The sequence below is a fragment of the Neovison vison genome, chromosome 8 (genome assembly GCF_020171115.1).
Source record: "Neovison vison isolate M4711 chromosome 8, ASM_NN_V1, whole genome shotgun sequence".
Taxonomy (NCBI): domain Eukaryota; kingdom Metazoa; phylum Chordata; class Mammalia; order Carnivora; family Mustelidae; genus Neogale; species Neogale vison.
Window position 1 is genome coordinate 90,555,872 of NC_058098.1, and position 16,619 is coordinate 90,572,490.

The 16,619-nt window shown below is 44.4% G+C and overlaps 1 protein-coding gene across 1 annotated transcript in view; it reads left to right on the forward strand.

The window, feature by feature from the left end:
- ANTXR1 (ANTXR cell adhesion molecule 1) overlaps window positions 1-16,619 on the forward strand; it is a 227,831-nt gene that overhangs the window by 141,800 nt on the left and 69,412 nt on the right. Inside the window, exon 14 of the mRNA XM_044261288.1 lies at window positions 13,347-13,388. Within this exon, the coding sequence (XP_044117223.1) occupies window positions 13,347-13,388 (42 nt within the window). The remainder of the gene's footprint in view (window positions 1-13,346; window positions 13,389-16,619) is intronic.

A 16,619-nucleotide genomic window follows, 5' to 3' on the forward strand; every position in this document is an offset into this window, starting at 1 on the left:
GAAACCTTCTTCTGTTATTCCCCCTGCCCTGCCGCAAGTGTAGGAGATGCCCCATGACCTGGTACTAAAGCTACATCGTGATGATGGGAAACAGCCAGGGAGCAGGGGTCTCAGGAAAAGTAGAGTACAAGAGACTTGTCTTTGCTGCAAAGTTTTCTCCAGGAGTGATGTACAAAATATTTAACAACCTAATAAGGCACCCCAACTGAGCCAAATATTAACCCTTTAGTGGCTGGTTATGAGGCAGGGGTTGGGGGGAAGTCCACAAAATCCTGGGGAAGAAGGCAAGTTGCTATTTGCTAATCATAAAAAGCATTTTAAAACATAATAACCAGCATGACCACACCAGACGTAGTAGTTACTATCGGGCCTGCCCTCTGCCTCAGCATCCTTTCTTCCTGCTGGCCCTGTCTGGAAGAAGACATTTGAAAAGTGACCATGCTCCTCGTTGCATTTTGCCTTTCCTACCCCATTCCCATCTGGGCTCTTAACTTTCAGCTAGATGGAACCTGGGGTAACTTACTGCCCGCACTGCAGAGTAGAATCTATCAGTCATGACTGATACAGAGAGAGAGAGAGAGAAGTCATTGGCCACATCCTGGATCAAAACCTTTTAGTGTTCCCCAGCCTGGCTCTCGGGATCACTGGGTAAAATTTTGGTTTCTAAGATTCCTACATGTATTCACTGGCACAAAAATACCCACACTGAGGGAGAGCCAGGCACCGGCCTATGCATACCAGACTTATTTGCATTTTTGAAAAGGGAAATCAAGGGTCAGTATCTTACCAGAAAGAAAGATAGCCCTGTCTCAGTCCCACAAGAGGCATCACAATACCCCGTAAGTCATGCACTGGCCGTTCCATCTAGTCTTAAGTTTGGTCCAATATTATTGAAATCTCTCAACTGAACTCAAAAAAGAAGATTAGGAAATGAAAATAAGAAGAGGATCATGAAAAAAAAAAAAAGGTGAGATATATTAGAAGAGTAAATGTTTTGAATGGCTTGAATGTGGAGAGAGAAAAGGCAACAATGAATCAGTGATAGAGAGCACTAAACTATTCTAGAAAATGCAGGCAGTCCTGCATTTCATAAATTACATGGATAATACATGTAATGTTGTATATGTATCAAATTGTATAACAGAACACATTTATATCCACTTCTTAAATAAAATCATAGAAATGTGCCCGTGTTTTGGGGAGGTTAGTGGTGTAACAAGAACTCCAAGTAAAAAGATCTTGTCATATTTTGCCAGATGAAAAAATTCTGGAGCTTGGTTGCATAGCAACATGAACTTGACACTACTGAACTATACACTTAAAATGTAACTTAAACTTGGTTAAGATGAGAAGTTTTAGGTTATGTGTTCTTTATCACTATTAGAAAGAAAACAAAAGAGATCTGCTATAAAGTTACAGTTCTTCTGAAATCCAATTAAGCCATGCTATTTAGGTGTGATCAAATCATTAGATTTCTGTTCAAATAGAGGCAAATATTTTTATTCTGTTTGTGGGGAGAGGATAATGTGCGGGAATCCAGAGTTTCTTCCTACATAAGCAAAATTCTGCCCTCTTTTGTTTTTAATGCCTCTGTAGTCTCTTATGAACAATTTTTAAAATGGTGTATAAAAAGATCTTGTTTAATTCACTTTATTGAATTTCAAGAACAGTTCCACAAATTAAGTCCCTTCGACATCTCCAATGACAAACAGTAAGGGACAAAAATTAATCAAGAACTCGATATGCCTTCCTGAAATAAAAATAAAGTCTTCAAACCATGCTTTCCACACCTTGAAGCACACTATTTAATTCGTGGGACCAGACAGCCAAGCTTAACACAGCGAAGGGATTTACTGATTGTTATATAGAAACCTGACTGGGGCAAGCTGTTCCTTAGCCATGCACCCAGGGCCTGGACTCCTCATGCTTTCTGGATCCCTTTCTCGCCTCCACCCATCCCCATCTGGACACTCCTCACTCTGCAGCTTAGGAGATTGTTTCTGACAGGCATACAGAGCTCTGCCACAGCCTGCCCTCCCCTCTGGAGCTCTGCACCACACACCCCACACACCCAGTCTGTTCTCATCTCTACCTCGCTTCGTGGCTTCCCTCATCCCTGCCAGGCTGCCCTTGCCACTTGCCTTAAAACCCAGAGACCGCAATCCCCGTGCCTGCTGGGTGAAATCAGGAGAGGCGCGCTGTCATTAAAGACAACTGGGTTCCAATAGGTAGCCTCACTTACAGGATCGGGCAAATCCCTTCACCTTTATTTCCTCACTTGTCAAATTTAAACATTGGAACCATAGGGTCTCTAAAATTGCTTCTTTTTATTCTTATCTCCTGTAAGTGAATCTACTCCTCCCTTTTGGGATTCCCTGGCCCCTGTTTCTCAGACCTGTTTACACATTGAAACAACCCGAGGATTATATGATGTAGGTAATCAGGGGACAGCATTTCCATACTATGTCCACAGAACGGTAGTACCTACAAGATGTAAGTAGGTATACTTCAGAACAGGGTATTTAGACAATAAGTTTAAAAGACACCACTAAATTAAATTCCATAACTGTCTTCACCGTAGAACTTCTCAGAGTGTTTAATAAGATAATTGTGTTATGCATGTCCAAACTTATTTTGACCCTGGAAATTTTCCTTAGCCTATCCCCATCCCCCTTACCCTACACCCTTCCAAATAGCTATTTTATTTTTTAAGATTTATTTATTTGAAAGAGAGCATGAGAGGGGAGAAGGTCAGAGGGAGATGCAGACTCCCCGCGGAGCTGGGAGTCTCAGGTGGGACTCGATCCCTGGATTCTGGGATCATGACCTGAGCTGAAGTCAGTTGCTTAACCAACTGAGCCACCTAGGTGCCCCCGAATACCTATTAATGTACTGACACCTGGAAAAAACAAGAGTCTTCTGCTAAATACTGTTCGGAAAACATAGTCAAGCAGTGGGAAGAGCAGATTCCTGAGCTCTGAGGTGTGGCCTCTTTCCTGGCCCGCTGAGAGGCTGTATCAAAGCCAACTAGCGTGACATGCTGTGAACATCGTCAAGCCTTCCTTCTTCCCTGTGTGCCTTGCTCAGATCCCATAGGCACTACCTGTGGCTGGAATCATCTTCCCCATAATCTAGGCAGACCAGACACTCCTCCCCCAAGCCTGAGGGGGTCTGAATTCATGAATTTTTTTTCATTGTTTCACTTAACAGTGTTTTGCAGTGACAGTGACATAACAGCTCCTGGAGAACATGCACAGCTATTCTTTTAAGTTACCATGTAAGCCACGTAGGCCTGATCAACTAATGTGAAAATGCTTGTTCCTCACTACTCTCATTTTAGTTACTGGGGCGTTTGCCCGAAGGCAAATTAGAGACATGAATCTTAAGAGAGATGAACTAGGAGGGCCAAAAACACTTGAAATTTGAGTCCCAAATGCAAAAAAGAACAAAGTTAACCTCATTTCTATGAAAATTTCTTGTACTGCATTCTAGATCATTCTTGGCACCAGAGCCTTTGCTAAACTACAGTGTCCAATGACGATCCAGGCGGTACTTGGCCAGCATTGACCCACTCCAATCAGCTGTGAGGTTTCCGTGACATTTACGTTGTTCGTGGAGTAGAAAGATCCACTTATCGGCCATTAGCCAACATTTCATACTTCCTGGATGTCTTCCACATCAAGTCGCCTGGTTTCCCTTGTTTTTTTAAATTTTAATGAGAAAAACAGTTATGATAAAGTTAGCCTAGAATTTAAAGCATGAGAGCAAGTGTCCCCTTCTATCTGAGATATTAAAGCCCTTGTGAGATAGCTTTCAGAGCCCGACTGGCATTTCTTCTCTACACAGCTCTGTTCTGATGGCTTCTCCTCGCACAGAACCTATGAGGCCAGCAGGCAGTGGAAGGGTTAGTGCTAAGAGACCAACCCAGAAGTCTCAGGATAAGCAGTGTTTTAAACCCAAGGCCCCCCAAAACTTGAGCCATCTAAATACATTATTTATTTGAGCCAGCCCCTCTGAGCATGCAAGGAGCAATCATTTGTGAAAAAGAAATTGCTCTTGGTGGTGATACAGTGAGGACCACATAGCAAAACAAAGGGGGAAGAAAAAACTTAGAGAAAAAAAATCTAATAAAAGTTGTTTCAAATACATATCCAGGCTCATTAAGAAAATAGGGAGCATTTTCAGGGCCAAAATAAAGAAGGATCTGGAAATCAGATGGTTGGCTGATCCTAAATCAGTGGCAGTCTGAGGGGCAAGAGATTTTCTGATCCCAATAACCTAGACATTTGTTTAAATAGCCTTATATAGGGACACTGGGTGGCTCAGTTGCTTAAGCATCTGCCTTCAGCTCAGGTCATGATCCCAGCGTCTGGGATTAAGTCCTACATCGGGTTTCTTGGAGCCTGTTTCTCCCTCTGCCTGCCGCTTCCCTGCTTGTATGCTTGCTCTCTCTCTCTCTCTCTTTCTCTCTGACAAACAAATTAAATCTAAAAAAATAGCCTTATATAGGCCCCTATATAGGAGTTGGAATGGCGTCTTCTGCTTAAAGCTGGGAACTTGTGTAAAAGGATGGGCCTTGGGTTTGGTGTTTGTGTGTGTCCCTAAGAATTCAAAACTATAACCTCTAAGTTTTAGAATTCTCATGTATCTTACTTGTGGTTCTGTAAATCGCACACTAAGAAAAGTGGTCAGTTTGGAAGTACTTAGGAATCTGCAGAAGGAAACTCAGATCTTCTCTGGCAGGTGGAGCCCTCAACCAATCCTCACAGGATTCCTTCAGGTAAATGCAAAGTACCCATGAGCTCACAATCCAAAATTACCAAAAACCAAAGGAATGTTATTACTCAGATTCTTTGAGGTTTTCTAGTACATATGGGAAGCATGGAGATCAGAACATTAGATAAGGAAGTCAGGTCCAGTCAGGAGTTCCTGCATTCTCTCCACAGTTAGCAATGGTTGTTAAGTAGCAGGTACACTGAAAGTTCTCCAAAATAAAAAAAGAAAAGAAAGTTCTCCAAATACTATCATTTCTCCTAAAACATGTTTTCCTAAAAATACCACTGCATTATGGAATTTTGGCCCCACAAAAATAACAGGACTAACAGGGAACATGAGTTCAGAGCACAACATTCAAAACTGCAGTCTAGTAAAACAATCCACTTTAAAAAAAAATTAATAATAAACTCAAAAACTCCCATTTTAAGCATCGTAAGTGCCTAATTTAAATTATGCTATAGTAAATATACCACTTTGCCTGGATTTGTAAAAACAGACCCATGAAGCTTCCTGGTGCCTGTGAGTGTGATGTAGCACTGTGGCTTGGAGTGACGGAGACAGGATGGAAGGAAGGACGTTCTTAGGACAAAGTGTCACGATACCAGAGGTGGATGGCTGTGACTCATTGTCTTGTTATTCCTTCTGCACCAGCTTAAAATAGGAATCCAGCTTCTGTTGTTTTGCCAGGTCCTTCTGTTCATAACAAAAAAGACTGTTTGTGTGGCTCTAAGACTGAATGCCATAAAAGTGCTACTCAGCTGCTTGTGACATTAGAGCCTCTCCCTCAGTCTGTGGCACGTGCCTCTAATCCTCTTCAAAGCAAATGATGGCTCCCATTCAGTTCCATTCTCCTTTCTTTCGGTTCTTCTTCCACGTGGCCTCTGATGAAGCTCAGTGTGGGCCCCTTTACTCCCATTGGTCTGATGCCTCATCTTCTCTCATCTCCTCACAAGCTTCTCCTCCACATGTGTAAACCTCTCCTCCTTCACTCGGTGTCTGGACTCTTGTGACCAGGAGACACACATTTGTGTGGAAGATGCTGTAGTAAATGCTTTCATGAGGAAAAGCACAGAGGCTCAGGAGCACGAGACACACAGACATTGAATGAGGGTGAACAGAAGTGAGAAACTGGATATGGTGTGTGGGGGTTTCTTTCCTCCCAGATCACTGATGGCGGCTGGGCAGCATCCTTACCTTCACCTGATGCTGCTCAGTGGCACCAAATATAATCCCCTCACACTTTAAAAAGTTTAATGGTATATCGTGTGATTTTTTTACCACACAAAAAAATAAATATATATAATATGTATATATATTACCTTCTCGTTTACCTCATGAACAATCAAATTTTGAGGTAACATGATCTCATGGTTTACTGATTTTGTGCCCATTTTACCTACCACATATGAACAAATTCACATATTGCATACCTGTAGTGTAACAAAAGGGACTGTGTGTGTCACTTTCAAATTTTTGGAAAGCTTTATCAGAAATTTAGTTTGGGACACAGTGCTTAGAAAGTGGATTCTTGAACTACACTCAAGTGAATTTATGTGGAAGCTGGGATTAGGGGATAGAATGGAGTATAGATGTGTCCAACAAAGTACTGTAATTAATATAAATCCAACCTATGACCCTAATGAGAACCTCATAATGCATCTAAGTGTCACAACCAACTCTCAGCAGTTGGCACTCTTGGCGTGTTAACTACTAAAGGAGCACCTATATGGACAATTGAGAGAAAGGAGAGCAGTCCTGAGTCTTGTATCACCAGAGTGCTTACAGGAGAGGCAAGGAAGTTTAGAATAATGAGGAAAGCTTCCTTTACATTTTCCTCCATAGGAATGCACGCCCATTCTTCCCAGAAATAGTGACTGAGTAACAAGCCCTGGGCTACTTGTCAAGACAAAAGCTGGCCAAGGATGCCCATGTCTTCTAGGGGCTGAGAAAGATGCAAACACCGTTCAGTGCATTAACTGCTAATGGTGTAGACCGTGAAAGCTAAGATCTGTGCCCCCTAGCTCCCAGGGAACTATGTGGCTGGGACTGCTTCAGACTGGGTCCAAGAGATCAGGCATGGCTAGCTCTGCTCATAGATGAGCACAAATGCTCACTGGAGACAGTCAGGGAGTGCCTGCGAGCAGAGCTGAGAGTTTCTCCAGAAACAACTCCTTGTCTTCCCCAACGGGCCAATGTAGGGTCTGTGGAGATCCCATAGTTCCTAACAAGAAAGCAGGGGACACCATAATGTTTAGATGGAGACATTTTCAAAGCCGGTGTTTCTAACCAGCCATAAGCAGCTCAAAACAGGAATATCTGACCTAAAGCAACAACATGGCCCCCTGCATATCTAGTTGAAGATAGCATTGTGAGAAATAAGCCGACCCATAATTCTCAAAGTGTGGTCCATGGACCAGGAGCAGAAGCAAAAAATTGAATTCTCAATTTATTTGAGAATTCACAAGAAATGCAAAGATTCTGGGGCACCTGGGTGGCTCAGTCGTGAAGCATCTGCCTTCAGCTCAGGTCATGATCCCAGGGTCCTGGGATTGAGCCCCACATTGGCTCCCTGCTTATCAGGGAACCTGCTTCTCCCTCTCCCTCTGCCTGCCTCTCCCCCTGCTGTGCACTCTCTCTCTCTCAAATAAATAAAATCTTTAAGAGAAAAAAAAAAAAAATCCAAAGGCACCCTCCCCCAGCCCCAAACTTACTAATGAGAAACTGCCAAGTGCAGCCCTGAAATCTGTGTTTTAAGAAGCCCTCCAGGTCACTCTGATACTCCATGAAGTTTAAAACTGATCTCATTCAAATTAGAGGACCTGTGCTGAATTTTTTAACAGACTAGTATTTTTAAGCAGTCCTCTTGAACTTTGCCTGCACAACACAATGGGTTCAAAGTCAAGGAAGCTTCTCCTCTGCAACACGAGAACCATGCTCTCAGCGTGGAGGAGTTGCAGGAGGTGATTCTCATCCAGCTCATGCAAAAAGGATCCTGAGTCCCTAAATATGATTTATGGAGACAGAGAACCCAAAAAGAGTCCTCTGTTTTGTCCACTTCTCATGCCCTCAGATGAGCATCTGTCTAAAATGAGTGTCGACAGCTTAGCCTATAGCCAGGGGCTGTCACAGGGAGCAGAGACAGGAAAGAGAAGGCGGAGAAATGTGAGGAGGTGGTGGTGGGGACACAGCAGGCGACCAGGTGGGAATAGCCAGGCCTGGCCTCCTCCTGCTCCTCACACCATGTTGACCTGCCTCACAGCTTGAAACGGGACACCTAGAGGTGCCTGTGCAGCTTCGTCGGTTAATTGTCTGCCTTCGGCTGTGGTCATGATCCAGGGTTGTGGAATCAAGTCCTGCCTGCATCAGGATCCCTGCTCCTGGTGGGGAGTCTGCTTCTTTCTCTCCCTCTGCCGCTCCCCTGTGCTTGTGTTCTCTCTCACTCTCTCAAATAAATAAAGTCTTTAAAAATAAAAAGTAGGGGGTGCCTTGGTGGCTCAGCCCGGGAGGCATTTGCCTTTGGCTCAGGTCATGATCTCAGGGTCCTGGGATCAAGCCCCATGTCCATCTGGCTATATGCTCATCTGGGAGTCTGCTTCTCCCACTCCCTCGGCCCCTCCTCCTTGCTCGTGCTTTCTCTCTCTCTCTCTCTTCTCACTCCTTCTCAAATAAATAAATAAAATCTTTAAAAAATAAAAATAAACGGGCACCTAGGTGGCTCAGTTGGTTAAGCAACTGCCTTCAGCTCAGGTCATGATCCTAGAGTCCTGGGATTGAGTCCCACATTGGGCTTCCTGCTTGGCAGGGAGTCTGCTTCTCCCTCTGACCCCCCCCTTCTCATGCTCTCTCTCTCATTCTCTGTCTTTCAAATAAATAAATAAAATCTTTTTTTTTATTATTTGTCAGAGATAGAGGGAGAGAGAGCGAGTGAGCACAGGCAGACAGAGAGGCAGGCAGAGGCAGAAGCAGGCTCCCTGCCGAGCAAGGAGCCCAATGCGGGACTCGATCCCAGGACGCTGAGATCATGACCTGAGCCGAAGGCAGCTGCTTAACCAACTGAGCCACCCAGGCGTCCCAATAAAATCTTTTTTAAAAAATAAAATAAAAAATAAAAACAAAGAATAAATAAATGGAACACCTAGTGAGTCAGTGTGGCTATCACCTGGGAAAAGGAAGAGATACCTGTGTTAAAAACTGGGTAGATTGCCTTCTGCATTCCACTACACAAAATAGTAGCAGTGAAGTTAGCAAGGGCAAACAGAGTGACAAAGAACAAAACATACAAATTAGGAGCAATACTTGAATACTTCTAGAGGAAAAAAACAACTACAAGCAAAATAAACTCAGCAGGTACTTTATTTCACCTCAACATTCTATAAAATTAATTCTTAAAGAGAGCATTACAGAGACCTAAACAGGTGAACCTGACTCATAAAGCCAGAGTGAAGTTCCCAGGTATCAAAGAGGACCTGGGTGTATTTGATCTTCCTACTGTGTTTATGCCACACCAGCACTGTCTCCACATCTTCATCCTTACAATTTCTAATAGCCATACCAAGGGGTGTACACACACACAAAAAGGGGGGGGGTTCATTTGGTTTGACTCCATGTAAAATTGCCAGTAAGACTTCAGTTTATTAAGATTCTACCTGATCTTTTGATCTTTTCTTTCCTTTATCCATACAACAATCTTTGTCAAGTCTGGCCCTATTTCATGTTTATCTAAACAAACATGGTTAAAACTGGTAAGATGGGAGAGGGGGCATTGCTCCCAATTCACAGCAGTGACAGCTTCAAGAAATTATCAGATAAGAAAGAAACATGAATAAAATTCAAAAGTCTACATTCTAGGAGCATCTGGGTGGCTCAGTTGGTTAGGCGTCTGCTTTCAGCTCAGGTCATGATCCCAGGGTCCTGGGATCAAGCCCCACATCAGGTTCCCGGCTCAGCAGAAGTGCACATCGTGCTTCATTTTTCTTATCCCCGATACCCCACCAGTCCAAACAACAATGCAGAAGGATCTCTAGGGCAGTTCTTCCAAGGAAGCAAATGGTCACCTTCTGCCCATTGACAATATCCAAGCTAAAGATGCTAAGTAGAGAAGTGGCGCCGGCCTCTGGAGGAGGAGTATGAAAAATGTCCCCAGATTTGTCCCCAGTACTGCCATTCAGTGCCTTTATGTTATCCTATAAATGTGTTTATTGAGCATGCTCCTTTGAAACATCCTACTAAGGAGCTCCTCAACCTTACCATCCTCTCTTTGTCCCTCATAATGGGGAAAGATCTGACAAGCCCACTCACAACCAAGAGGAATCTCCCAGAACCTTCTAAGAAGGAAAGTGGGCCAAGTCAAACCTGTGCTTGGCAGTGCTCAGCGCTGATTCAAGCTTACATTCTAGTTAGAAATAAACGCTTTCTAGTCACACTGGTTGGAAGCAAAGAACTGTTGCATTCATCTGTTAAATATAATTAAAAGTGCTACAAAAGACACTGGGTCCTGTGAGATCCCATAAAGGGGAGCTTGCCTGTCTGTGAGGTCGGGGCAATTTCGAGGGCAGGTGTATTTACTGGTGATCTATCTGAGTTGATGAGTCCGTGTTAACCTGGTTATGTGCAGGCACAGGGACAAAGTGGGGCGAAGTAGAAAGCATTTAGGCTATAAGTGAGAAGCAGCAGGGTGCATGGAAGGAGCAAGAAGGTGACCAAGAGGCTGAAGTACGCAAAGTGTTGGGAAGGGTGAAGAGGGGTGAGGTGGGAAGGTGGGGCACATCACACAGGCCTTGTGGAGGTGGGACAGTTGGCATTTTATCCTGTGGGTCCAGTGCTCCTCTGTGCTGCCAGGCTGCAGTGGTACCATGGGCTAGAGAGTGATGCAGTGTGTTGCCCAACTGCTCTCCTAGGCCTGGGCTCTGGCCCTCTGAGGGTTGAGGATCACGTGTCCCTGAGCTCAGAGCATTCCTTTGGGTGGCCCGTGTGCTGGTCTTGGCACAGGCATTTGGCTCACTCACAGACAGCCTGTCTAGCTTCATGACTTGGAATAATCATGTAATGACTTCAGTGTCGCCTGTCTGGATCATTCTTTGAAACACTCTCCTGCTGTCCCGGGGGAGCCCTGGTGGTGGCGGAGCTTGAAGCAATAGGAAGACTTCCTCGTCATTCCTGCTCAGTACCGCTAGGCACCCATCCAGGAAGACCAGACTAGAGGTGCCTCCTATTTACCTGAGCATGGTGGCATTCTTCCAGAAGTTCAGGTGCCCATTTACAGTGTGTCAGCATGAAACCTGGCTTACAAATTAGTCCACCTTTGATGAATACTTGATACACTGTGTATTTTGACATTGTCTTGTGGGTCCCCCTTGGGATATTGCTGGATGTAGAATTCAGTAAATACTCGGGAAGTGACCCTGAATGGCAGCCACCATTGGGTTGGTCTGAGTGGTAGGCCACTTGGTGCTGTTCTTCCTGGCTCATGTCATGTGCCCCACACATACGTAGTGCGACACCCTGCTGTTGACCACCCTGACGTCCCTGGGCACTGTCAAGCCCCTGCCCACTGTCCGAGCACCAGCCCTCTGCCTTACTCATTTTATGGAAACCACCACACATCATCATTAGTAGATCAGTATATGCAAGGGGTTAAGTGAAACCTTCGTTAAAGGGGTAATAAAGAGACAGAGAAAGGAGAAAACAAAGAAAAGCAAAGGAGAATAATAAAAATAATAATAAAAAAAATAATAGCGGCGCCTGGGTGGCTCAGTGCGTTAAGCCTCTGCCTTTGGCTCAGATCATAATCTCAGGGTCCTGGGATCCAGCCCCGCATTGGGCACTCTGCTCAGCAGGGAACCTGCTTCCTGCTCTCTATCTGCCTGCTGCTCTGCCTACTTGTGATCTATCTCTCTCTGTCAAATAAATAAATGAAATCTTTTAAAAAAAAATAAAGATAAATAATAATAGCATGCACCATTTATTGAACACCACTTTATACCAGATGTTCTACAAACACTATTGCTCATCACGACTCTACAAGGTTATGTGACTCCCATTTAACTGATTAGAACAGTGGAGCCCAGGGAGGTTCAAGAATTTGTCAGATCTCCACAATAAGAAAAAGGCTGGTCTGGGATTCCCATTGGACAATGATGCTATGCTTCCATGCAGTGAGGGAGGAAGCTAGCAGCACTGTGAAGACAAGAGCCCAGTTGTTTTGCATGGAACCTCTGTATATACAGCATCCTTGCCATGCACACTGCCCTTAGCACCTCTGCCAACATCTGTCTGTTTCCTTGATATCCTGCTCTCCCTCTCACTTCCCTCCCAACCCTGCCTTAAGAGAAAAGCTGCCTACCAGATTGCTGTCCCCAACTCCTGACCTCTCCCTCCAGTTTCTGGCCATTTCCTGTTTTAAAATCATCCCCACCTCTGGCATGATGGGAAGTCAGCATTAGACAGCAGTGGCCTTCCCCAAAGATTTCCTTAAGGAATTCAGAGCCAGTGTTGAGTGGGTGAGCAAAGTCATGACTTTATGCTTTCCAAAGACCTTCAGCAGGCTTCCCACAGTGGCCAGGAAGTGGGGGCAGATGAAATGACAGCTTGAAAGCCCCAGAGGCCTTAACCTCTGCCTCTTAATTAATTGAATACATCCTTTTAGCTGGCTGGAGTTTCTGCTCCCTGGCCGGTGTTAATACAACCTCAAGTCGGTAACATGTCTCAACACAGAGAGATGATCTTATACATAATGGTAGTGTGGGTGACAGCAGTGGGGTCAGAACCCCGAGGAGGCCCCCAAGTCATCCAATCAAAGGAGACATGTGCTCAAGAGGGAGAGATGAGGAAGACCTTGATGCCTAATAGGCCTCCAGGTCAGCAGCCAGGTGAGCACCCCAACTGGAAGAGTAAGCATCTGTTGGTCCTGTGGGCAGGATCTGAGCTCCCAAGCTCAAAGTGGCCCAGGCCAGCCCAGGATATCAAGAGATATATATAAAATGACTTTTGTATATAGCAGAATTCTCTAAGGAAAAGACTGAAGGTAGGGGACCCAAAACTCTAATAAGCCTGGGGTGAGAGGAGGGAGCCTCCAAGGGACATGGTGGGGTCAGTCACAGTAGGTAATGGCCAAGATGCTTTATAAAAGACTCTAAATCTCATTAACTGCAAGGGCATTCCTTTTACACGTGAGGCGTGCAAGCTGGAGACAAGCAGGAGGAGGAACTGCTCACTGTCCCTCAACTGTCCTCCTCCATGTGTCAGTTTTCCTCTCATTGGCTAGAAGGGGTTCCGAATTGCTTTCCCTGCCCAGAGTGTCCACACACCTCTCTTCTTCAGCCCTGATGAGAGGGATGTTGCAGAATAAAATCTTAGAATATTGTAATGTAAATCTTTGTACCTCTTCAGTCGAGGCCCTAATCTCTGGGTCAAAATCATGGCATTGACCCAGCCTTTCTTACATTGGCCCATCACGGTGGTAATTATTGCCATACTACCAAGGCCCTTCCGGAGAACAGGCCTCTTGTAAAGCAGGTAGCCAGAGCGTTCCACTGATTTTTTTCTTTTTCTTTTTTTTTTATCCTTTTCAGATTATCAAGGAGGTCCCTCCACCCCCTGCAGAAGAGAGTGAGGTAAGTGACCAGAGCAGTGAGCAACCGGATGGGGAGGGTGGTAAGGTGGGACAGAGAGCTGGCTGGGCTGGCCCGGGACTCAGACCCCTGCAAAGTAGAGCTAAATCAGGCCCAGGGAGTGGGGAGGAAGTCTTGGATCCTTTGCAAATCGAGAACAAACAGGAACTGAACGGAACTGGCCGGCACAGACAGAATGGTTTGGGAGGGTTTTCTCCCTGCAAAGATAAAATCTGAAATGCAAACATAGATACTTTTATCCATACAATTTTCTCCTCTGACACAGACCCTGTGGGTTTCTCTCTTCCCTGCAGAGAGATATGCTTCCTGTATGTAGATCAGGGCAAATTTGTTAGATTCTCCCAACAGTTAGTGATTCTAGGAACAGCCTGATGCTGAAGTATTTCATTTTGCTTTCATTGAAAATAATGTCACCTAAAGATTCGCCAGGCAGTGATACAAATATGTGAGGGTTGGGAACGGATATGCTAATATCCTGACCTTGCTCGCAAATCCTCGTCATTTAAAGGAATAGAAAACATCTTAGATTCCTCCATAAATTGGTCACTAGGCCGTTCTGGTGCAAGCATGGCCTGGGGTAAAATCTGGTGGAGGCATTAAAGGCTAGCCGTGAGAAGGAGCATCCCTGGGCAGGGGCATCTGGCCAGGAGCTTTCCTCATCCTCTGATCATGCCCAAAGCAACAGGCCTCCTTAGATGCATCACTCACCAATTTAGAAGCCAGCTACAGGTCTGAAAATTTAGTGGAGTCAAAAGATATAGGGGCGAGGATTCAAGTTCATTGCCCTCAACCCCTTAAGTCTGTTGTATCCAAACTGGGCACAATCCCCTCACCCTTCCTCTTCCCAATGCCTTTGTCAAGTTTCCTGCGCACGGAGAGAAGAATGATTGAATTTAACATTCCATGGGTCTGTTATACCCTGAACCATATGCTCATAAGCCAAGGGATTTAATAGCTGTAATCAATTAAAGCACATATTGTTGGAATGCAAACTTTCTGCCCAGAAATCAAGGGAGGAAATTACATTGCTTTGCAAAAAGGAGGAAGGAAAAAAACCCTCTTTACGTCCACAAAAGCTTTTTCTTAATCCTTCAAGAGAAAGCACCGTGGCGAGTTCCACGGGTTCCAGTTTGGCTGGGTTTCCCTTGTGTGCAGCTGTCTCATACTCCCAAAGGAAAATAGGGCAAGAATCTTTCGCTTGAAGAAGTTGCTCTGTTTGCCCTGGGGTGAAGAATGTTCCCTCCCTTCATTATGTTCAGTTAGAGGAACTGTTGCCCTTTCTTCTGGTGCTGACTCTGCATTTGCCTTTGGAAGGTGACCTGGCAGCCACTGTGGTCAAAATACAACAGGGGACTTAGGTACCAGACTATGGGGAGTGATTTACCCACCACCACCTAGTTTCATGCACTATTTCCAGAGAAGTCATACTTCCAACTGAAGAAGGCCGACTAGATTTCTGAAAGAGAAGGACAACCTTGGGATCCTTGAGATCTAGGGGTCTGTGTTGGACCTGAAGGAGTTTCCAGGCTGGCTGGGGCAGGCTACAGGCTGCACTGCTCACTCAGTATGTATGTTGGTCTTCATAATTCCTTGGCCTCATGAGTTAAGCAGCCCGAATCTCCCTCCTAATGTTTCAGCAGAGAAAAAAATAAAGAAATCCCACAGGAACAGATAATGTAATTTAGCCCTACAAAGGGTCTTACACAGTGCCCTAAAAATCACAGTCTGAATCTAGACTTCTGGAACCTTCTCTACTCCCATTTCTTGCATTCAAATCCCACCAGTCCCACAGCTCACATGCTACTATCTCCACAAAACACACTGGAATTCCTCCCATCAGGACTAATTTTTCATTTCTCCCTTCTCCGCATTACAGGGTTATTTTACTGACCTTTTCTTTTGCATCAGTGTTTAAGATCATTAGCTACTTGAAGGTCAGGACCTATATCACACGAATCTTGGACTTATCCCCAAAGAACTTAACACATTGTCTAACACTCAATTAATGGCTCTATAAAGTCAAACGCTCTGCCATATATGTGAACAAGTTCAACATTAATTATTCAAACTTTCGTCAGTTCTATAAGCATCATATCCTAAGGGAGACATATCTACTATGTAAATAGCTAAACTTAGAATGAACACAACTTTATAGTGAGCTCTCAGTGGTCCTTTTTAATAAGGAATATTGAAATACATAATATAAAAAAGCATGACTTTTTGAGATTCCAGCAACCAACAGTGATCCTTCTGTATAAAGAGAAGACAAAGAAAAATTACTTTTCTCAAGACCTCGGTAAAAGCAAGAAAGCTCAATTTCAACAACGAAGAGGGGTATTTTCTGGGTTGAGAGTCTTCTCTAATTGGCAGCAGAGTGAGGGTTCCTCACAAAGCCTCTAGCTTCTCCAAATGAACGGCAGGTTAAGGGGGAATCCAGTAATGTACTTCATCTGATGGTTTAGTTCTAAGTCACCTGCCATGGATTTTGTGACTGTTTTTTTGGGAGGAAGAGAGCTGCATGCTAAAGGCACTGACATGGGTGGGCATAAAATTAACAATAAGCACCTGGCTTTGAGTAATGAACTTATTTCCAGGTTCATTATCATGCTCACTCATCCTAACAATTTCTCTGTGGCAAAAACTTTTTTAAATGGGGAAACCGAGTTATGGGAAAATCATATAACTTGTCTAGGACCAGACAAGTTGAACCACTTTAAGCTATGTCTCTAAAGAAAGTCAGAGTTGCCCCCTACTCTGGAAAGGTAAAGAGCCAAACAACCGCCAGGCATCTACTTTTCAGAGGACATTCCGAACACACTGCCTTACACACACACACACACACACACACACACACACACACACACACGCCTCAAACATTAGTATAGAACAGGCCCAGAATTCAGTATTCTCTATTTTAACCGTTTAAAAAAGGAACATTGATACTAAAAAAGGAAATACACTATTCTTCATTGAAGAATACAGGACAATCATGGTGCTGTCCCTAATCATTGTGTTTGCATATAAACAGATATGATATGGGCTCCTGACCTGTGAAATGCAACTCAGAATGGGGAAATCTTTGGTCAGCTGGGATTTTTGGTATTTACAAAGAAAGAGTGTTGGATTTTTCTGACTCGCCAGTTCACTCCTAGGAATTCATCTCCAAGGCTGACCTTGAGGATGACCTCTCTGGCTTATCCCCAAAGACCTCAG